Source organism: Sinocyclocheilus rhinocerous, unplaced genomic scaffold, assembly GCF_001515625.1.
Source record: "Sinocyclocheilus rhinocerous isolate Xijiao unplaced genomic scaffold, SAMN03320098_v1.1 scaffold938, whole genome shotgun sequence".
NCBI classification, from domain to species: Eukaryota; Metazoa; Chordata; class Actinopteri; order Cypriniformes; family Cyprinidae; genus Sinocyclocheilus; species Sinocyclocheilus rhinocerous.
Genome location: NW_015665007.1, coordinates 1,290,028 through 1,313,402, shown reverse-complemented (window position 1 = coordinate 1,313,402; position 23,375 = coordinate 1,290,028). Strand labels below are relative to the sequence as shown.

Here is a 23,375-nt window from a genome sequence, read left to right as displayed (position 1 = left end):
AGTTAGTATAATTGTATACATTAAAATACGATGGTATTACTATGTTTGTATGTACATATGACACGATCATTATAGCATGGTAAAGTACTGATTTGTTAAGTAATCAACTGATTTAAATGTATTTTCCAGGTGTGCAATCATGGCAAGCAACAAATTCCAGATCGTGGTGCAGGGAGAAGCATCTGAAACTGACTCGGATGATGAAGTGTGTATCACCTCTGCTCCTCCTGTCCATGCGTCATCATCATCATCATCATCATCATCGGGATATATATATATATATATATATATATAGGTTGAAATAGATATAAATATATTAAGGAAAGTGTTTTGTTTTTTTTGCAATTTTTCTTTTAATTTATCTTTTGCAGTTCACTTACATAGTCCTGTTGTATGATTTTAGTATTATTATTGAAATTATATATATATGTTACTGCTTGTCAATTTGTCAAATATGAATTTCGGTTGTATCCACCTTCTGCATACATGTATTTTGTCAAAAAACATAAAAACAAAAGCATAATTCATGAACTGAGTTTGTTTAGAAACTTTATTGAAACACAGGTCTGTGATGGGCATGTTGGAAATGTATAAATTTATAATGAGTGGAGAACATGAAAGCTTCATAGCACCACCTTGATCGGAATAAACACAAGTAGGAAATGCAACATATGCCTATTAATCAAAGAACATTTGCCATTGAATCTGCTGCATACACTTTGAAACACTTGCAACTAAGTTTGAAAGGCACTTTAAAGACAAGATTTACCTACTTCATTGATACATATGGAACAATCTCTGGTGTACATTTGACTAAATGAAATCATAACCTGTGCTTCTAAACATGAATAAGGCACTGTCCATGAGGCTGGACCAGGCAACACTTTGTCTCGTTCTATAAAGCTTATCTTTTCACCATACATTTAATTTCAGACACAATCTATTTTTAAAGGACACTGATGCTGCACCTTGATTAGAGTTGTGCAAATATGAAGCAATGATTCTTAAAGCGATATAAATAAACCTTTGAGAACTGGTATGATGGACAGTAATGATCACATCAATAGTATCAAAAGTAGTTAGTTTCCAGACGCTCCCTACAGGCAATCATGCATATATCACTCACGCTTATCAACTCTCTCATGCTCCTGTTCATGGGTTTCTTTCACAGAAGCGCACCAATTAAAAAAATAAAAATACACAACAGATGTGCAAATACTTTGTCCTACACAGACAGACATTCAGCTACATGTTAAAGCTCACACGCGCACGCACTCGCACAGAAATAAAGTCAGGAGATGCAATTAGTAGGGCTATTGCAGGTGGCAGCAACATGTATATTAAAAATGAATGTTGCTATCTAAAGCATAACACTGAGGATCAAAGGAAATAGTAAAGGACTGATAGTACAGTAATAATGCTACAAAAGCTTTAGTTTCCAGGTAAACAACTAAACCAAACCAGGTTGATCTGAAAAGCATAGAAACAAATTGCAAAAAATCTAAACAATACATTCAATGTGAAATGAAAGAAAAAGGCACAGGGATTAAAAAAAGAAAGAAAGAAAAGATTTTTCCTCTCCATACAGGAGTCTCACATTCTGTTATTGTCATTTATGACGATAATACAAAAGGAAAACAGTATTCTGTTCCAAAATACAGTACGAGAAAAAAAAAGACAACTTCCTGTTTCAAAATGTGAACTCAGTCTTCCAGTATTTCAGCTTACAGTATAAGTGAGATTTCAGTGAGAAAATATTGCACGTTATCATGATTTGTCAAGTCATGAAGTCATAAATGACGTCGTCTGATTGATCAGGTCAAGTCCAAGGATTTGATTCTGTTTTAATGTTGGGATTTGTCTGACCATTAAGGATTATATTTGAATCCAGTAAAAGTCATGACTGCCCACCCACAATTCTTGATGACTATTTATTTGAACATGCCATTAGATCCCATTTTGATGTTTGGGATTATACCCAGAATGCTTTGTATTCAGTGTCCTTCATTTAGTTACCAATCTGAACAGTCTAAGAAAATGTGTACACCATTTTGGACACAATTGTAAGAATTCAAAACTATATGCAAAAGTAATTGCTAATGACATGTACCATGATGGAAAAAAACTTTTGGTTAAATTTAGGTGTAATGATGTCCATATATTGAGGGTGAGGTTTGATTAGTCGGGTCACCTAAAAGATGAAGTCTAATCGGTCCGGTCATATAATTGGTGGAGTCTGGTTGGTCAGGTCATATAATGAGTGATGGCTCTCAAAGCATAGAGCAGCTCGGCCTGCATTCGAGCCTCCATTAGAAGCAAATTCACATGAACCTGGATCAAGGAAAGCGAGAATATCAGTATATTGTTTGGGTTTTCAATGGCTCTTTACCGACTAAAAAATAAAATTAATAATAAATTATAAATTATAAATCTTAAATAAATGTTAAAATTTGCCATGATAATATGACTCACCTTCTCAGAGTGTCTGAACTGGTGCCAGTAGCTCTCGTACATGCGGCGAGTGGTTCTCTCCGGATAACACGTCACTGTTTTAATGTAAACCTTCAGACTGCGCTCCAACAACTGATTCACCTCACCGTAGTCATAGTCGTCGTATCTGCACACATAGTATGAATGTTCATCTTACAATATTAGGCAGGGCTGGACTTCAGTACTCCTGGTTGTCCTGTGCTAGTACACTAGAGGGCGCTATGGGCGTACATACTGTACACTGTATTACAGTCGCATACTATTATTTTTCTGCAGTGTACAGCATGGAACACCCAGATGACATAATGTGTAGTATACAACAGTGCACAAAACTGTTGTTATTGTTAACTAAAACTATTAAAAAATTGTTTCCGTTCATTGAAACACGGAAAATAAAATTCTACAATATAAATAAAATTAAATATAAAAATATAAAATGAAATGTTAAATGAAAAACATAGAATTCGAAATTTATCAGAGTAAGTTTAATCTGAAGAATTAAAATGACTAAAACTAAAACTGAAATAAAATAAACTAAAACTAAATAGAAATATAAACCCCAAAATTACTTAAACTAAAATTAAAATGATGAAAATACAAGATAACTGATGTATGTAAATGATAGTATATAAACTCTATCCCAGTGAAATAACACTGTCTCCCAGAATGCAATGTGCTTGATTTGACCTTTCATTTCCTGTGTGACGACTGAGCTAGAAGTATTATCCACAATGATTTTTAACACAGGTTTTTTTTTATATTATAGACAATATATTCCATTCCAAACACTTTTTTGTTTTTATTTGATTCCTGATGTGAGACTGCTAATTCTTTTTCATTAGCAGAGTTTTATGAGTGTCGTCTGTGTTCACAGACGTACCGTATTCCGTACATACAGTGAACGTAGTTGAAGAGAGCCCTGCGCAGCATGCTGGTGTCCACCCCCTCGTGACTGGCCATGTTGTAATAGGTAAGATCACATGCCGTTCTGAATTTATCATCCAAAAGGTGACCAATGTCAGAGTACAACCTGTTCACCAGAGAGAAACCATGATCCTCCCATGAGTAGTCCTACAGAGTGAACAAGACAGAATGATCAATCATTCACTCTCAGTGGGGTATAAAAACAATAATGCTGTATATGTGGAAATTTGAGGGTGTTTGTCATACTTGTGCTTTAAAAGTGGGTGGGTTGTCTTCTCCGTGTCGTGCAAAGTCTTGGTACCCAAACGACGGGTCGTCTACAAACCGAGCCACGGGAGAAGGAGGCACCACTTCCTCATCAAACCCTGCATATGAAAATCACAATATTTTAATACAAGTACTTCAGACTAAAGACAGCTAGATCCTTTCTTGTTTTCAAGGAATGGTTCAAATACGGCACGTCGACTGGTCATGCTTAGTTTGACGTCCTTTATGACAAAAGGCAAATACATTCATACAGGTTTAGAACGGCATGTGGCTGAGTACACAATGGTAGAATTTTCATTTTGGTAATTTATCCCTTTAATTCACGATTTACCACAAGACCAAAAGCGAAGGAAATTAGGGGGGGAACGGACAAAATGGAGGAAATAGAGAAGAAACAAAAAGAAAGGGAAACAGTCTCGTACTGTTTTAGTGTAAGTATATGTAGAAGTTTCAGCTTTTATTAGCATGTAATATTTTCATTATGAAAGAAAAGATGTACTATGAACTAGGCCTGGGTGATAAAACGGTATCGATATATTTATCGACGGTACACCCTCTTCGATAACGATAGAAAAAATTTTGTGTTTGACTGTTAAAACAAAAAAATTGTTGTTGTTTGTCTCAATAAATTGGGTTAATTTAAAAATACAGTGGTTAAATTTAAACGTATTTTTCTATTGCTCTTTTTTTTTTTAAAAGGTTATAAAAAATGTCAATAATTATCGATACCAAACGATATAAAACATTATATCGTTGATACATTTTTTTAGCTATATCGCCCAGCCCTACTATGAACTGAAAAAGAGCTGTCGGGTAGGAGGTATCTGTGTTGTAATACCTGCAGACACCACTAGAAGACTCTCTTTCTTTTCTTTCTCAAAACGAGTGAACATCTCCTCTTCTGACGCATCATCGTCTTCTCTCTCCTCCAACAATCGCTTCATTCTCTCCATCAGAGCTTCCAGCTCACTCTGAAATACACAAAAATAGAGTTCAAAAATGAAATGCTACTTGTATATAACAAAATTGTCCAAACAAATATTGAATCACGCATACATAATTATTGTACATAAAATAATTATAAAATAATGATATAATACATTATTTATACAATATATATGTATATATTCCACATAATTTTTTGAATTAACTAAATGAAGCCTGTATAAGAATGTTTTTGTTTTTTTTTGCATTGTAAAAATATTTTCATGGAAATTAAGCATACACTATGTTTTTTTTAACTTTAATACATTAAAATACTGTTTTACAGTAACAAGAATCTGTATGCAGAATATAATTACTTTTTTAACTTGGTCAAATACGATCTGAACATGTTTTCCTGATATAAAAATACAAAAACAACACAAGGACACGTTGTAATGTTTTCCTACCCCAGTGTCAGGGTTACACACGGGGTTCCCGTTGGCTTGGTTGCTGTTTGTTAGGTGGCAGGTGCATAAACCCACCATGGCTGGAGGGCAAAGGTCATCCGTGACCCCGTTGACCTCTGTGACCTCAGGGTCAGGGTTGACACCGCTACCAAACACAAAACTAGCCAAGGCATGGAAATGTGCCAACAGTACGACCGCATGAACCAGCTCTGCCAGAGACCAGCTGTGTTCTCCTGTCTTCACCAGAGCCTGAGAAACAGAGAGCGTAAGATTATTGACATTTGATGTAATTATGATTTCAACAAATATAATGAACAATACAACATTGATCAAGACTCTGTATATCAAGATACTGTATGTGTTCACCTACATAGGGTCCTGTAACGCCAGAAGGCTAACATACTATGCTACTATTTCTACTATAAATGTGTACTATGCACTTTTTCCGACATGCATTTCCCAAAACATAGTGGACTACATGGAATGTTGTATCCCACAATGCAAGTGCATTGACTTGATTTCCAAGGTAAGGAATGACCAGGACGTAACATCTTATTTGACTCAGTGTTTGATTTGACTAAGAATTAAGATGTTTTAACACAAAACTGGATTGAAAATGCAAAACTTTTATTTACAAGATATTCATTGCACCCTCTGAATTAAACAAGCATATAGTGACAACAAATGTTATGGACTACAGTTTGAAATGTTTTTTGTTGCATAATGCTTGCATAATGCTAAAACAATTCTGTGTATACTAGGGCTGCACGATACTGGAAAAAACTGACATTGCTGAATTATTTTTTCTGCAATTTATATAAAAATACAGAAATGTTTTCCAGATGACTTGAATAACTATATGTGGAAAGAGTTAATCATTCTAGAATGAGTGGGGTGATCTTGCAGTGGAGTGCAAAATTTAAATAATAATTTTTTAAAAAGCTGAAAAACTATTTTTAGACCTAAGTGATTGGGAAAACTTTTTTTTTTGGGGTGTTCACACATGGGTTTACCCTTTACAATAACCAACTCAAGTTTAAAAAAATAGTAAAAAAATCCAAAATTGGTGCTGTTTTCTATAAATTGATTATAAATAATAATTGTGGTTTTATTGCAATATTGTCATTGTTGTAATGTAAAAATAAAAAATTAAGTATTTAATAAAAAATTATTTTATTTTATAGTACAACTGTAAATTGACAATACTAATATTTACGTCTCGATTCATTTTTCTTAAACGTTAAACCATTAAGCTTTTATTTTGACAGGTTGCTAGCAATAGATGTATGCACTGCTGATTTTAGAGTGAAGCTCAGACTATGTTCTTCTGTATGCGGGCAGCTCGTGATCCGGTGTTTTCAGTGTCTCAAATTGGCTTGATTCACAGTAAATAAACCAAGCCATTCTGAAAAGCTGAAGCACTGTATCATGGGCTGCAAGCATGTGTATGAGCAGTGCCATTAAGGTAACGTTTTTATTTAAATCACAGTCTGCACAATTTTGACAATCGCACTAAGTTATAAACAATTTTATTTTCATATACCATGCAGCCCTAGTGTATATTGAACAATAAGCAAGAAAGCTAGTGTTTTACCTGTATGTGTTGCTTGGTAATGAGCCAAGGTCTGTGCGCGAGGATCTTGTTAATCTCGTTGAGGTTGCGAAGTCGTTGTGGGCAGAACTCCAGACCTCTCAGCCAATCAGAACAGACACCTATCTGCTCGAACTCTTGCACATGCTGACAGACCAGCGTGGAACACTGATGCCGTGCTGCAGCCTGGAAAAGATGAAAAAAAAATCACTCATAAAATGATTCCAGTTAAATAAAGTCTCTTTTGAAAGTGTTTTTTGTAAGTTTGTACCATTATAGCGATATAATGCCTGTAGTGGAGTGGTAGTGGGCCGTCCATCCTCAGGAGATAATAGTGGCAGCGGAGAAATGCTTGCAGATAATGCGGGTGAAGCCCCATCACCTGCGTCAGGTTGTCCATACGACCACTGAACTCTTCGTCTAAGAACATCACTGTGGAGTCACTCAGAGGCATGGCTCCTATGATCTGGGATGAGGATCAGACATCAGACTGTATGTATTTTCCTGACATAAAAGTACTCTGGTCAGATGATAATACAAATTAAATAAGTGGTCTGTCAGATTTTGTCATGTGAGAAGGCACTAACATGTAATGCAATGAATCAGAGCCAAGAACTCTTGAACTCTAGTTCAGGTTCATCTTAATTCAGCAAAGTGAGGGCAGATGCTATAATTCAATTTACAATCTAAATACACTTTCTTACATCTCCTGGCACGCTTAACTCGGATTCAATGAAAATAATCTCTGAACCAATTGAACTCAAAACAAAAATGAAATGAACACCAGCTGACCCAAGAAAGAACGATTACAGTATCTGAGTTGGGTGCACTTGCATTGAATGAATGTGTGATAAAAGAAAAGAAAGAATTTTCCATTACAAAAAAAGTGTGGAACTTTGACATATATTATGGTATTGAAAGAATGCTTTAGTAATACACCATGGTATTTACATGGCACTGCTAGACACACTCCTGTGACACTGAAAACTGGAGTAATGATGCTGAAAATTCAGCTTTACATGACAAGAAAAAATTACACTTTAAAATATAGTCAAACAATTTTTTAATCGTATAGAAACCATTTTTTAATCGTAATAATATTTCATAGTATTATTGTTTTACTGTTTTTTGATCAAATAAATTCAGCCTTGGCGAGCATAAGAGACTTCTTTCAAATATATTAAAAAATCTTAACGGAATTTTGAACGGTAGTACATTTCAAAGAATATCATAGTAATACCATGGTAAATGTAGAAATTAAGTATTACCTCATTTTCTGGAATAAATGAGCTTGGTCCTGTTGATATGTGTCTTGACATCTTCATTCCTTTTTCCTGAGGAAAACATAATGATGATGAATATGAAGAAAATATCCTGACAAAACGATCAAATAAAAAATGTTTACTGAAGTGTGTTTTTTTTATGTTAAAATACTTTCTCCAGTCTCAGGTTAATAGGCAGAGACAAATACAAGTAAGCCATCTGTAGCTTAATTCCGCACAGCAACAGTGGCTCAACCAATGGTTTGAGTTTGGGGGCGGAGCTAATTGTTTATTCAACTAATGGCAGGCAGGTGAAACCTGTTTGAAAGCAGTCATTCTTTCAGAGACACTAATGCCTCAGAAATTGTTTAACAAACATAAAGAGAAGGAAATTCAGGAGATATTCCAACAAAAGTATCATAGTGTGTTTAATGTATATATTTTAAAGAGCACAACATTGATTTTCAGGTCGATTTTGCGTCTCCCTGGTTTATTTTGAAAAGTCCCTCCCAGTCTTTGTTGTTCCTGTTACAGCGAAAGGTAAGAGTTCCATGAAAACTGTGTGTGTGTTTTATGTGTGTGGTGTTTGTGTGTGTTCGCTACACTGGCTATAATGCCACGGGTATAAGGGTCACTTCAGTTCAGTGGCCCAAGACCTGGACACACCAAATCTCTTTCCCTGTCATTCTAACCCTCCCTTTCAATTTATCTATCCTTCCTTCCTTCTCTTCAGGATTTGGGTTTGTTCAGGATATCCCACCCCCAACCACCACATATACACAAACAGTGTTGTATTTACGGTCAGAAGTGTTTTGCCTCCACTCTGCAGCCTTGTTGGAAACCTCTGCTGTTTATATAACACTCACCTAGAACTAATAAGGGTCTGCACAACCAGACATATATTTTAGTGGTAAATCCGATGCACAAGGTCCTAAACGTGAATTTTTTTTTTTTTTTTTAATTTGCACAGTTGTTTTTCCAAGGATGTTGGAGGAAAAATTGTGGGAGGAAAGATTGAGCAACACAAAGACAAGGAGAGTTTTGTTTTAGGCTTGTTGGTTTCTTACATTCGCTGCTCTTCTGAAAGAGAACAAGACTCTACCTATTAAATAAAGAAAGTAAATAGACTGCACAAACAAAGAGGACAAGCAGCAAACAGAGGGAGGTCAGAAGAGAGAAAAAATACAGAAAAGGCTTTTGAAAGAGAAGCCTCCAGCGTTAACCAACTCAACTGAAACCCATTCACAGTGTGTGTACAGCTGTGTTGTTACTGCTAACTAAAACTAATTAATGAAAAATGGTAAAAATTGTTTTTGTTAATTCAAATAGAGCTGAAATAAATTGTAAATATTAGACAACTTATACTTTTTAAAGTCGAGGATAAACACTGAAGACTACATTACTTCAGTGCCACATGATCATTCAGAAATCAGTCTAATATGCTGATTTGCTGCTCAGGAAATATTTATTATTATTATTATCAATGTTAAAAATAGTTGTTGCATAATATTTTTGTAGAAACTGTGATAGATTTTTTTGCTGGATTCTATGAGATGAATAGTTCAAAAGAACAATTTATTGGAATAGAAATCTTTTGTAACATTATATAACATTTTGAACAATTTAATGGATCCTTGCAGAATAAAATTAATTTATTTAAAAAAAAAAAAAATCTTTCTGACCTCGATTTGTGAATGGTGGTATTAGTGTATGTTTTTACAAGGCATACCCGTTATAAAAGTCTTCAACTTCACAAGAAGTATTTCCCTCATCTGTGTTACATAAAGTCAAACAAAATGCGAGAGAGAAGAGATATGGATAAGACAGAGGGAGAACCACAGGATATGTGAGACTAATTTAATCCATTTAGTTTGTTCTCTATGCTTAACGTGTGTAAAGTCTGTGTGTATTTGCAATGAGGCTGCAATGATTTGCCGTCCAGATCTGTTTGAGATCACACGGAAACATTGATACAGCACTGTTACCACTGTGACCTGCACCTTGAAAATGCATCACCACTCCCGGCCAATCAAAACGTGGCATACTATCAGCACTGATAATGCTTAAAGGGGTCATATGATGCTGCTAAAAAGAACATTATTTTGTGTATTTGGTGTAATGAAATGTGTTTATGCGGTTTAAAGTAAAAAAAAAAGACTTTAGTCTTTGCAACTTTACAGATCTTCTTTATGCACCAAGAGCTTGTAACACTCCAAAGAGAAAGGAAAAAATTAAATTGCATCATATGACCCCTTTAACACTGTCATTCTGCAGCACCATGGTAACGATTCTGTTGTCATGACAGCAGCATGAGTGTCCATGGATAGAAGCAGCGTTTTCCTCAATCAGTCTGGGACAGTGTCCAGATTTAAAGATGCTCTTTTTAAAAAAGAAAAAAAAACTTGCCTCAACACACCTGCCTTTAAGTTTCTAGTATGCCTAGTAACAGCTTGATTAGCTGGTTCAGGTGTGATTTAATTGGGGTTGGAGCTAAACTCTTTAGGACACCAGCCCTCCAGGACCGAGTTTGGACACCCCTGGTCTACACTGTAAAAAAAAAAAAAAAAAAAAAATCTAATTTTTATTTAAAACCAATATAATTGGAGTATGTTTTACAGGAAAATACTATTTCAGTCTTTCTACTTCAAATGTACATGTTTAATTCAATGTGTTACTGGCCGTTTCTTTAACTGTTTGTGAAATTTACTAGCAATTTCTGAGTAAAACTTTTATACATTATATTTTTCAGTGTACAGGCAAAGAACCAAATACCAATTTATCATAACCAAAATGTCAAATTATGATTTTTGTTTTTCCCTCAGGATTGTGTGATATACATTTTTCACAATTTTTCTTGCAATTCCAAGTTTATATTTCACAATTGTGACGACTTTTCTCAGAATTGTGAGACAAATACTTGCAGTTATACACCCCAATTCTGAGGGGGGAAAAAACATTTTCTTCAGAATTGCGAGATATAATTGTGCAATTCTGAGAAACATTTTTCCTCAAAATTGGACTTTATAACTCGCAATTGCAAGTCTATATCTTACAATTCTGAAAAATTATTTATTTCTCAGAGCTGCACATTTATATCTCGCAATCCTGACTTTATAACACAATTGCAATTTTATATCACACAAAAAAGTCAGAAATGCGAGATGTAAACTCGTAATTGCGAGAGACAGAATTGTGAGCTAAAAAGTCACATTGCATTTTTTACCTTTTATTCAGTGGCATAGATGAACAGAAATACAAAAATAATTTATTGTTGGTAATGGTAAGAATTTTATTGTTAATTAAAAAACTTGAGGCCTTACAAAATTTGACCATAGTAACCAGTTTCCCACCAAAAAACTATAATTATACTTTTTACTGTCTCTTTCATATTATATATCTTTTGGTGAAAAACTGTTCTAAATATAATTTTATTAACTATAGTATTTTGTCAGAAAAACACCATTTTTTAAATATGGCATTTCCATGCTACTTTTGCAATTACATGGAGTATTGCCACTTTTACCATGTAAATAGTACAATAAGCATAGTACTATAACTATGGTTTCATGGTTTTAACTACTTGTTTCATGCTTAAATAAAACCTACTACAGCAAATATAAAGTTACCACCTAAATATTGTTCATTTGTGTTTATCACTGTTAATTTTTATATGGGTGGTTTTTATGCTTGTACTGTATGTACAGGTCATTTCATAAAAATCAAGGTTGTGGTTTTAAGCCTCGAACAGCCACTCCTTGATCTTCGTAAGTCTGTTCTCAATGCTCAAATCGACTCTGGATTACAGCAGAGGTGTCTGAACAGTTCTCTTGCCTTTAGACACGTCTGGCTTTATGTATTACAGGATTCTATTGTTCCAGCATTCTGCTTTTGCCCAGTCAAGCTTTTGATTCAAAATAGCTGTCCAGAATCCTATATGCTTCCTTCCCCTCCAAGACCTGGTGCTCTGCCTTCAGCCAAAGAGACGAGAAGTGCAAGTGCGTTTTAAAGAGACGAAGAGGGTAAAAATGTGGGTCTGTCTGGGACTGGTCGTGTCTTATGTTCTGGGGGAAAGTGCAGAAATATTTTTCTCCATGACAGCAAAGGTGGGTGTAGAACAAAATCACACACATATACAGTAATTACATAAGTCCACTTTTGTGCTCAGTTTAAACAAATGAGTGTTTCTTCAGGCCTACTCTTACTGAGTTTGTAGAAAGAGAGAGAAAGAGTCCGAGACATGGATAAAATATGGAAGAGGAAGGGTAAGAGAGGGAGAAAGAGAGCGAGAGATGACATAACGATATAAATGTTAACAAATATTTAGTGTCTCAGTGAGGATTAGGTTTGATCTCCAGTGAAGTTTTTTTTTAATGGGATGTAATGAGAGAACGAAGGGTTATTATGGAGCGGTTTACTGGGGATTACTCCGAGTTCTTCAAGAATAAGGATAAATTAAAGTGCCCCTATTATGGATTTTTGAAAATGGCCTTTCATGCAGTGTGTAACACAGCTCTAGGTGAATAAAAAAAATCCTGCAAATTTTTAAATCTTAAAGTGCACCGTGTATAAAGTTATTGTCTCTCAAAAGAAAGAGTCGACTCTGAATCACTGAAACGAGTCGTTTTTAAAACGAATCCCAAGCCGTTTTGACGTCAACATGAAACATTAGCATATTGCCCGCCAACTTGTTGGTCTTTTCGCGTTGGTCTAAATGCAAATTCATTCTTTGCCACTAGTTGCCGCTTTTGGAGCGGTAGAATAGCGGTTTCCCCGGTTGGGGACTCCCAAAACCAAAATATGAACCTTTCATAACCCATAAAAGAGGCACTTTAAATTCAGCGTGATGATGTGTAATTTATAGTGTCTTAATATTCATATTTTCACAGCAGAGCACTCAAAATGTGTTTTACAATAAACCAATTAAACAATTTAAATAATGGAAATGAAGCTGAAATAAAATATAAAATGTATATGAAAAACTTAAATTAAAGTAAAAAAAAAATTTTTTTTAAATGTACACATTTGAAATGTTGCCTTAGCAACAAACTGAAATAAAATAAGTTTAAGTTGAGGTACTAAAAATTTGTAAAACAAAAACTGAAATAAATACTGTATAAATAATATAAATTAGAAACATAAGAAAACTAATAAAAATGACGAGCACATAAAATTACTAAAGTGTAATTCAAACTCAAATGTAAATATAAAAATAGGCTAATACAAAATATAAATAAATACTAGAATAATATATAAATAATACTAAAATAAATAACACTGTCCTGAAAACACTGCATGTATCAGTCATGGCTGTAGCACAAATGGTGTGGGTGGGTTACATGTTAAAGATGTTTTTTTTTTTTTTTTAAATCGCAAAACTTCTAACCAAAAGCACAAAGTTTAAATTCAACCTCAATTTCAGATCAAATAAATTTCATTATTGTGCAATTATTGTACATCAACAGATTGTGCATGAAATCAACTGAATAAATCAAAAATATAGTAAATAAAAACAAATATGCACTTTTAGGACATTAAAAATTTATTTTTACACAATAGCATTACTGTTTCTCTCATGAGGATCCTCCCCCTGGTGATCACTTGATTGCGTCAGAGTCTGTGGCCCTTGAATGATGCCATTAAGCTCATAAAAGATTATGCAACACTGGCAGAATGCACAGGTTTTAGTTTTGCTTGATCAGATGGCTGGTGGCACCGTGACAGATATGCCCAGCCGGCACTTGCGTCCTCACTCAATTAGTGGTTTGGAGTATTTGTAGTTCTCATGTCTACCCACAGATCTCTGCTCAAACATGACTACAGAACGTACAGTCACTGATGCTGTCCCCGATGGGTCACTATGTGGTAACGGGGCAGTGCGATTCATTGGTCAATTATGTCACACCAGCGCACACGGCAGCTGGAGGAACAGGAAGTGTGTCAGCTGCTGAATCAGCAAAACTCAGCAGCACAATTTATATGGGGCTTCTATCTGTCTCTCTTTCAAGCAAGAAAACATTGAAAGACAAAACTGGTTGCGTCGATGCAAGTCACAGTTTTGCTGCTGTTCAATTCCACAGTAGAGCCATTGTTGCTTTTTCACTGAAGCGTGTGACGGCAAACAGGAATAAAGACAGGTAAATATGAACCAACACAGGTGGTATGGGATCGGGTTATAAGAGAGATCATTTTTGCTCTATGTGAGTCTTGAGTTGCTTATAAGATTTTTATGTCAAAATACATTCTCTTACCCCAGTTTATTCTTTATTAACCATAAGTATGCCATTCATGGGTTTATATCCCAGAAAAGTGTAAATATTGAGCCTCCCAGGCACCATCAAAATATTTAAAAGCGATTAAAAGCTCAGTTCCGTCAATCTCTTTCCAGCTTAACCAATCGCAAGAGTTTGGGGGCATGGCTACTGTAGCATGCTGAGCCAGATGCTGTTTAGCCGAGGTGGGAACATGGCGGATGTGTTACATGGGAAATTAAATTCAGATTTGGTTACAGAAGTGCAAGCCAAATTTTGAAAATGTGCCAAAACATGCAGTAGCGTGCTTTTACAAGATGGTGGAATTTGATGGGATGTCTGGAGCTGCATCTCTCATATGACGCACTATGCACTAGGTACTTATACAACTCAACCGTGTAGTGTATGAACTATATAAGGTTACTTATTTTGTAGTCTTGCGTAGCCAGACCTTCAGACTGACGGCTGAAGGTCTGGAATTCATGGTAGCTTTCATTGGCCAAGGCCCGCCCATGAGGACGTTTGACCGACATGTCAAACAACCAATCACAGTTCATTTTGTTTCAGCGTCACGCTTCGGGGCGTGGAAATGTCGCAATAATAACAGACCGGTGTGTAAAACTCTCTGACATATTTTAAAGATTCTATGACGCGAACTTGAAATATTTCACATACTTTTGAGAATCCAGCGTTTAGTTGATCCTGATAAGCGCTCATCGTCACTGCTGTAAACACGACGGCTTTCTTCTTTCGTGAAGGGGTTTGGTGCCACGGCATCTTTGTTTCCAGGTGGAACGTTAAAGAACGCGACACACACGTCTCCCGGAAATCCTGTATAATTCAACCAATCCGATGACGACTTCGAAACTCCTGAAGTGTTTCCACTTTTGTGTGCCGTATGCATCAGACGTTCAGCCAACAGTCAGTGGGCGTGACGTCTGAGGCTGAGACTACTTATTTTGTCATTCATAATCTGAGTCTGATAGCCCCTCCTCCTCCACTACATAATTAAAGCTGCAACAGTTGGGTGCATGAAGTGTCCAACATTCCACACTGTTTTTTTTCGGCTATTTAAGTGCACTTTTTCTTTTTGGAATTTTCAGTGTGAACACTCTACTCACACTATATACTACAAAACGGCATTGACTAGTGCATAAGTACGTAACGGACACACCTTGGGTTTCAATCGAGACGCCGAACAGAGTTTCTTCTCGGCAGGAAATGGTGCATTCCATTAGTACATGGAATTAAGAAATTCTGAGTTCCCAGTCAAGAGTTCTGATTCTGAAACTTTGAGGTAAGTTTAATTTTTAGGTGAAATATTCCTTTAATGTACCAATGCAGTGGTGTAAAGAACTAGAGCATAAAATGTTCTTTGTGTTCTAATTGGAAATAATTGGTTATAATTTGACTCTAATTATGAATAGCATTATTTTTCTGCAGGTCAAGGCGGGGCAAAGAAGGGTTTCAACTGAATGATCACAACCATGGAGAGCAACAGGTGAGAAGACATGCTGATGAGTTATGACAACAACCAGTGAAACGGGTAATAAAGAACCCTGTCGGCATGACAAACTGACCACAAATCCCCCAAACCATTCTCATATAACAGGCTTTATCCAAACACACACATATTGTGTCAGGCACTCAAAATACAGGTTTGCATACAGCCACAGGATAACTCGCAGTATCTGCTCCCGGCTGCTGTTATAGACATGAAAATCAAACAAAGAGCTTGCAAGCCTTCAGCCAACAGTTCAATCTGATAAATGCCAGCTCATGTTTCAGTATTAAAGTCCAGTTTGATTTACAAAAACTTTTGGCAGGGTGTATGTGAGAGGAAGATGTGCAGAGCAGAAGTAGGTCACATGTGGTCAACATGATTAATGACAGCTAAAAATATCATCTTCCAGCCAAAGAAAAGAGATAGGGATGATAGCAGGATTTCAGATGAGATGAGTAGGTCACTAAGTTAGCCTCTGATACAATCAAAGTATGATGAAATGCTTACCATTTAAACTATTTAAACCTTATGTCACAAAAATCAATAGATAGATAGATAGACATAACTTTCTATTAGTCATTACAAGAGGTTAGCATATATACTATCTATAAATATATATATATATATATACACACACACACAACTTTCTATTACTCATTACAAAAGAGGTTATCAAAATGTTTTGAAATGCTTACCATTTAAACTATGATTAACTGTGTGTGTGTGTGTGTGTACAGATAGACATAACTTTCAATTACTCCTCACAAAAGAGGTTATCATATATACTATATATAGAGGTTATCATATGATACATAACGTTACACATCACTTTTTGCAAATATATATAATTTATATAATTTTTGCAAATACACTCATTGGAAAATATATGTAAAGCATACATAAGACTATATGTGTGGTCACGGTTGTATTTAACTATTAATCCAATTATCTATCAGTTAAAAAAACATACATAGTTTAAAGAAATAAAGTAATATAGGTGACTAAGTAAACCTCTCTGGGTCGCCAGAGATACAGAAATGTCTGATAGTCATGCACAAACCATACATTACACTACAAACCAAATGCACCAAGATTTTATGCATCAGGATCAAATGCATGTTTAAGGAACACGTGTGACTGAAATTATATATACAGTATTTATATATATATATATATATATATATATAAGAATAAAAGTTTTGATGCATAAACACACGAAGAATTACGTTACCTTTTCTCTGATTATGTTCCGGCAGTGGTTGCAGATGTCTGTGGTTCCGTTCATTCTGGCAAGCTTAAACCATGCGAAGAGCTGAATCCCGGTGTACTGGTCTGGGCATGTCCGATGTTTAAGGAACACGTGTGACTGAAATTATATATACAGTATTTATATATATATATATATATATATATATAAGAATAAAAGTTTTGATGCATAAACACACGAAGAATTACGTTACCTTTTCTCTGATTATGTTCCGGCAGTGGTTGCAGATGTCTGTGGTTCCGTTCATTCTGGCAAGCTTAAACCATGCGAAGAGCTGAATCCCGGTCTTAGTGACGGTGTACTGGTCTGGGCATGTCCGCTGCCAGCCCCTTTAAGGACGATCACGACCTGAAGGAGTACTGGAGACTCCTCCGTATCCCTTCGCAGTGCGCAGAGCTCTTCAACATGAACGTGCGCTACACGCCCCCTCAGCTGGCCTCCTTCTATCCGACTCCCGAGTGAATCACTCTTGTGAACCGATTCGTAACGCGCTTGTGAATCACTCAACTGATGACTTCGTTTGGGTAAACCTGTGAGATTGAAAAAATATATATAAATACATATATCGAGAATAAGTAATATTAACATTGCCAATCATTAATAATATTACTTTTATCTATTATGAACAAAAAAAAATTCTCCGCTAGTTGCGAAGTACAAGCCTATACTCTAAAACATTAGTAACAAAACAATAGTAGCCTACTGTCATTATCACATTATTGTAGATATAAACATCACAAATATATCACAAATTCATTGTGTTTTGTTTAAAATGTTTCAAGATTTGAGAGATGACTCAAAAGAATCGGTTTTTTTAACCACCCGTAAGAACCAATTCGCTAAAAAATAATCAGACATCGCAATGCTATTCTCTTCACGAGCCACTGCCCCCTCCAACTTTTTCTCTCTTGTCCAGACATGTTTCTCTCACTTTAAGTGTGCTGCATATCAAAAAATGTAAGACTATCTGTGAAGGGCCTTGTATATTTTTTTCATGTACAGTGTTAAACTATTCAATTATTTTGTATGCAGGCAGGGGCTGAATGTTTTATGACTTAACAGCTCGCAATGAAATGTCTGTGCTGAGGTCAATGGCTCATATAACCTCTAATAAAACAGTGTATTGCAAGATGTCTGATTAGATTTCACTATCTCTATATTTTTCCTAAACTGCTTCTGAAACACATTTGCTCTCTTTCAATATGCATTGACTGCTTTATTTTCTAGGAAAAATAAGCATGGCTGTTCAAACAGTCATTGTCTGGAGTGCAGGGGACGCAACTCAATTGTCTTTTTACAGTATATGCAAACAGGAGCCTTGAATAGAGTTGGAAATTGCTGACTGAGCGGAATGACCATCAGACGGTGTGGACACAAGCCAAACCCAGCAGGATTTTGGTCCATGGGTTCATGAAAGCAGCCCACGGTGTGCTACTAAAAACATTCCTATGATCTCAGACTGATGTTGGAGAGTTCAGATGAAATGAATGCCGGCCTACATAAACTTGTTCATGCTGTGATGTTCTGTTGTTCAAATAGATTGCAAAATGTCACTCAACTTCAAGTTTCAAGTTAGGGAGTTTTTCTTCTAAAAGCATGACAGGGCAACATACAGCACATGTTAGCGGTGCTTTAGCATTTAGTCAGCAAATTCCATGGTGATCCTTAAACATTAAACCCTTAAGTCAAGAAAATCCGCATGGATCTTGGTTGAAAAAGAAACCCAAACTGTCAAGTTGTCTTTTTTCTTCCCTGCCACCAGAGTTTAATTTCACCCAGCAACAACGTGATGTCATCAGGAGAGAGAAAATCAGCCAATCACATTGCCAACTGATCAGCCCTGAGGTCACAATGCTGTATCCTAGCAATGGCCAAATGGTGCTGGTGTGAACTTCCTGAGACAATCTAGTTTTATGCAATCTAAAAATCATGTCAGTGGATTTTGCACACATTTTACAACCCCAACACACACACACATCTGTTCACAGATAGATCTGCAGAAAATGCCAGTGTTATTTAAGGACCATTCATATACGATTGTAGTTTTTATTAATATTTTGAATTACTTTTTATTTTTATATTTTCTACGTTCATTTTAATTTTAGTTAGTTTTAGTAATTTTGTTGTGTTTTTGTCATTTTGTAGGTTTTTGTTTTTAAAACATGTCTATATATTTCTTAATTTTATTTCGATTTTAAATTGACTTATTTAGTTATTCAAGTTACGCTAAAAGAAAATGAGAAATTTAGCTACAATAAAATTATATTTTATTTCATTTCGGGTAATGATTTTTTATTTATATTTTAGTCTCACTATTATTTTAGCTTTTGTTAACAATTTAGTTTCAGCTCAGATTCCCCCAAAAATCTATATCTGAAACCTTTTTTAAACGGTTGCATCATTGTTTGTTCAGTTTTGACTAATGCACACAAACTAGGCTTATCATTAATGTAAATAGCTTGACAAATTTGAGTCATTTGATATAATACAGATATACTCAGTATTGTGGTGTGTGCTTTAAAATGCAATCCTGCAGCAGGACTGCCACCCATTTCCTCCTGTTCTGTGAAGGGCTGTTTAGGAAGCCACATTTGTGTGTTTGTGAGTGTGTGTTTAAGCCTGAATTCTAGCAATGGTTCATTTGCTGCCAAAGGACACATGCAGTGAAGCCCATTTCCATTCCATTCAAAGACATTTCCACAGTTATGACTGTAAAGCTATATGCATGTGAACGTGACCCTGCCTATATTTTATTAAGCCATTAAGTGGGCCTAACTTTCCAGTTCTCACCCAGACAGACTGACTTAGTGTCTGTTTTATCAGATGAAAGATCTGCAAGTCTTTCCTGTGTATTACATGTTTAGATACAGAGACAGTGGGAGAGCCTGTCAAACAATCAGTTCAGCTGTGAAAGCCTTATGTAAACTTACTTTGACAACACCTAAAAATACTTTGATTAAATCAAACTAAATCCAGTTAAATACAAAATCAAACTCAAATATAACAATCAAATATAACACCTCCCTTTTCTCTCACCCTTTTGAGTGTCCTAGAGCACCTTTGATTTGTCTTTTTGATATTTTAATAAATGTCACCTTGATCACTTTGTAGACATTTATAGTCGTTCTGTTTAGCTGTTAATTCGGCATTTGTAAAACATTTTAGGAGTCATTTTATGAAACCAAACAAGACAAATAGTGTGTTTATTTATTAAATTACATTCTGTAATCTTAAGATAAATGAATACATGCTTTAAAAGTGTTAGGATATAATTATGTTATCAAAAAGGTAATAAGGTTGAAAGTTTCAAAACATAATACATTACAATAAATTGATATTGATTCTGCATAATACTCACTCAATTATCAGTTGTTCACTACACAAAATACAAAAATACACTTTGCAAAAAATATAAAATATAAAATAATTTAAACAAAAATACAAAATATTATAATCACACATATAATATAAATAAAATAGAATATAAAATATTATAATAAATAATATTATTCAATATGATAACATGAATTCTAAATTAGATTCTCTATTATATTATATTATTCTCATAATGATATAATATATAATTATAATATTTTTTGCATATTTTGTGTGTGTGTACATATATAAAATAATATAAATTCTTGGTAATAATCAATATTATATTATATTATTCTGAAAATAAAATATATAATTGTAATTTTTGTGCATATTTTTGATTTTTGTTTGTATTGTTTATATATATATATATGACACCCATAGAATGACCCTGAATTGTGTGTTTACCTCAGTGAGCTAACACTGCTGTTTTCTGCTGAGTTTAACTACTAAAAGGTCACTTCTTCTGATAACAAAGACAATACCTTCACTTCATAAATTCCACGTACAGGCTACACAGAAGGGAAGCTTCCAGGGAGAGACAGACAGATACAAATATGTCGAACGGAATGTTTACTGTGCAGCTCCTAATCCCAGTGCTTAGTGTAAATATTTTACATAACTTTTCATTTAGGATCTTTAAACATGTCACAGGATTAGGAATTACGTGAGTGATACGATTGTGCAAGGATTTTAAAAACAAGCAGGGAACGACTACAGAAAAAAATCCTGGAAATCTGGCTTCCTTAAACATAAGAAAAAAAAATTGAAGCCGGTGGAGAGGGAGTTTTATGACTACTGAAGGTATAGAAGATATGGAGTTTGGCATGAGAATGCAGTAGGTTATAAAAAGAGAAAGGGGGAGAGCAAGAGTTTATTTCTCTGTGAATAAAGGGCCAGGAATGTTTAAGCCCCTGCATGTGATTTTAGATTAGAAAAAACCCTCAGGAATCTCTGCAAACCTCCACTTTTACTCGTTCACTTTTTCCCAAACAATGTGAGAAGGGGGGTCATGGGGCTGGTGTAGGGTATAGAAGTAAACAGAAACAGAGCATGTGTGTGTACGCGTGTTTGTTTGCATTAGTGTGAGTGTGTGCGCCTCAACATATGTAGCAGTCTCAGGCTGAGGGTTTTCTGGGACTGAGTTGTTTGGATAAGTGGGGGAAAGTTCACAGCTCAAAGACTTCTTTCAGTCCCAGCATGCATTGCCACAGCTTTCTTCTCCAGTCCACTGAAAAAAACTAAACATAGATGCTGAACATTTTACTTTTCCGTGTATATATTTATATTATATCATCATCATCAAACTTGTTTTTTAAAAACAAGCAAACAACAAATAAGACCATATACAAGAACACACACACACACACAAATTAATGTGTTACAAAAATGCAACAAAATATGTATAATGTGTGCCTATTAAATGCATAGGCTTACGTATTAATTTACACTTTTGTCTCTTGCTTTGCAGCTTCTTTCCATAGAGTAGCCTAACCATGATAACGAACATTACTGCAAATATGTTATGTATATATTTAGCCTACATGTGCAATTTATTTCCATTGAATAACGTTTTTTCCAAGTGAAAGTTGTATGAGTGTGCAAAGCAAAAGAATTAACATAAAATGGAAAAATACTTTTGGAACCTTAAATTTCTCGTTCGGCCTTTGCCTGACAAAAGGAATCGTGTGATACATTTACCTGCTGGCGGCCTCTTGTGGACAAATGTTGAAGCAAAATTTAAAAAACAAACTTTTCTAAGTATCGTGCTGTCCAAAAGATGGCGCTGCTTGCAGGCACCCTCTTACTAAAACAACTTGTGTTTTAGACTGTCAACTAGGACGATACATTTACATTGTTTTTGCTTGCACAGATAGATAGATAGATAGATAGATAGATAGACAACTCTTACCCTGCACATGCAAATCTTTTTGACGTCATTCTACCTTCATAAGATAGACCAAATGCTTGCCTCTCTGCATGTTTAAGTCTGTGTCTTGTCAGCAAGAGAAAATTAATTTTACAGTTTTATGACAAAAGGAGATGGGACAGTAATTATTAAACATGTTCATCATTTCTACTGATCCCTCACTCCTATCTGCCTATCATTCATCTTTCTTGTCCCTGTTTTGTGTTTCATTAATCTTCTCCTCCCCATCTTTGTTCCTCCTCACTCACTCCTCCCATATTCTCTGTCTCTTTTAGTTTTCAGCTCTCATTTGAATGAGCGACTTCAATCCTCGCTGGTCTTTAAGGTGACTTCATCATTTCATATGATTTTTCTAGTATGAATGTTATTTTCTTTGGTGAACGCATGCATTTCTACTTGTTTCTTGAAGGTTTGTGTCATTTCAAACAATGAAGCTAAGCAGAAGAGAGGTTCCTATTTATGTGAGTAACACTTTTCTCTCTCTTTTTCTGTCTTTGCCTGTGTTTTTAAGATACAAAAATCTTGCTAATGTGCTTTTAGAAAAAGAATAGCTATGCAGGTCTACAATGAAATATATGAAAGTAAACCATTTATGTGAATGTTGTGCATGTGTGTTTAAGGGCCAAGCAAAGGTTTTTGCACTGATCCCATCGGTTCAGGAGGAAGAGGTTTTTGTGGTTCTAGAGGGCTCAACTCTACTACATGTTCTGCAAACTAGAGTTCACTCCATGCTCTACTTCATTGTTCCAGGTGAAAAACTGTAATAAAGAGATAATATAATATAATGTAAAATATTATAATCTATTCTCCAAACCTCTTGTCCTAGGGTATATATATAATATAAACCATAATAAAGATTAATAAAGCATGTTTTTGCTTTACTCCTCCTCCCACACTTTGCAAGATACTGTTCATACTGATTGTTTATGTGTAGTTAATGCTCTTTGCAATATAATATAATATAATATAAATCATACACTCTAAAAAATGCTGGGTTAAATATAACCCAGCGCTGGGTTAAAAAGGGACAAACCCAGCTATTGGGTTGTTTTGACCCAGCTATTGGGTTGTTTTGACCCAGCTATTGGGTTGTTTTGACCCAGCTATTGGGTTGTTTTGACCCAGC

The 23,375-nt window shown here is 35.2% G+C and overlaps 1 protein-coding gene and 1 long non-coding RNA gene across 2 annotated transcripts; one reads left to right on the top strand and one right to left on the bottom strand.

Moving 5' to 3' along the window:
* Window positions 1-536: 536 nt before the first annotated feature.
* Window positions 537-18,026, bottom strand: sesn3 (sestrin 3). Its single transcript, XM_016541778.1, has 11 exons — window positions 17,259-18,026; window positions 16,909-17,017; window positions 7,932-7,997; window positions 6,935-7,129; window positions 6,667-6,849; window positions 5,073-5,321; window positions 4,520-4,652; window positions 3,661-3,779; window positions 3,371-3,561; window positions 2,473-2,617; window positions 537-2,331 (listed from the first exon to the last, which is right to left on the bottom strand). Exons 2-11 carry the CDS (start codon window positions 16,960-16,962, stop codon window positions 2,245-2,247), a joined length of 1,422 nt encoding a protein of 473 aa, XP_016397264.1. The 5' UTR covers window positions 16,963-17,017; window positions 17,259-18,026; the 3' UTR covers window positions 537-2,244.
* LOC107730841 (uncharacterized) lies at window positions 8,280-17,004 on the top strand. Its single transcript, XR_001638720.1, has 4 exons — window positions 8,280-8,465; window positions 15,277-15,470; window positions 15,617-15,674; window positions 16,934-17,004. It is a non-coding gene; the product is annotated as an uncharacterized LOC107730841 (long non-coding RNA).
* Window positions 18,027-23,375: the final 5,349 nt, after the last annotated feature.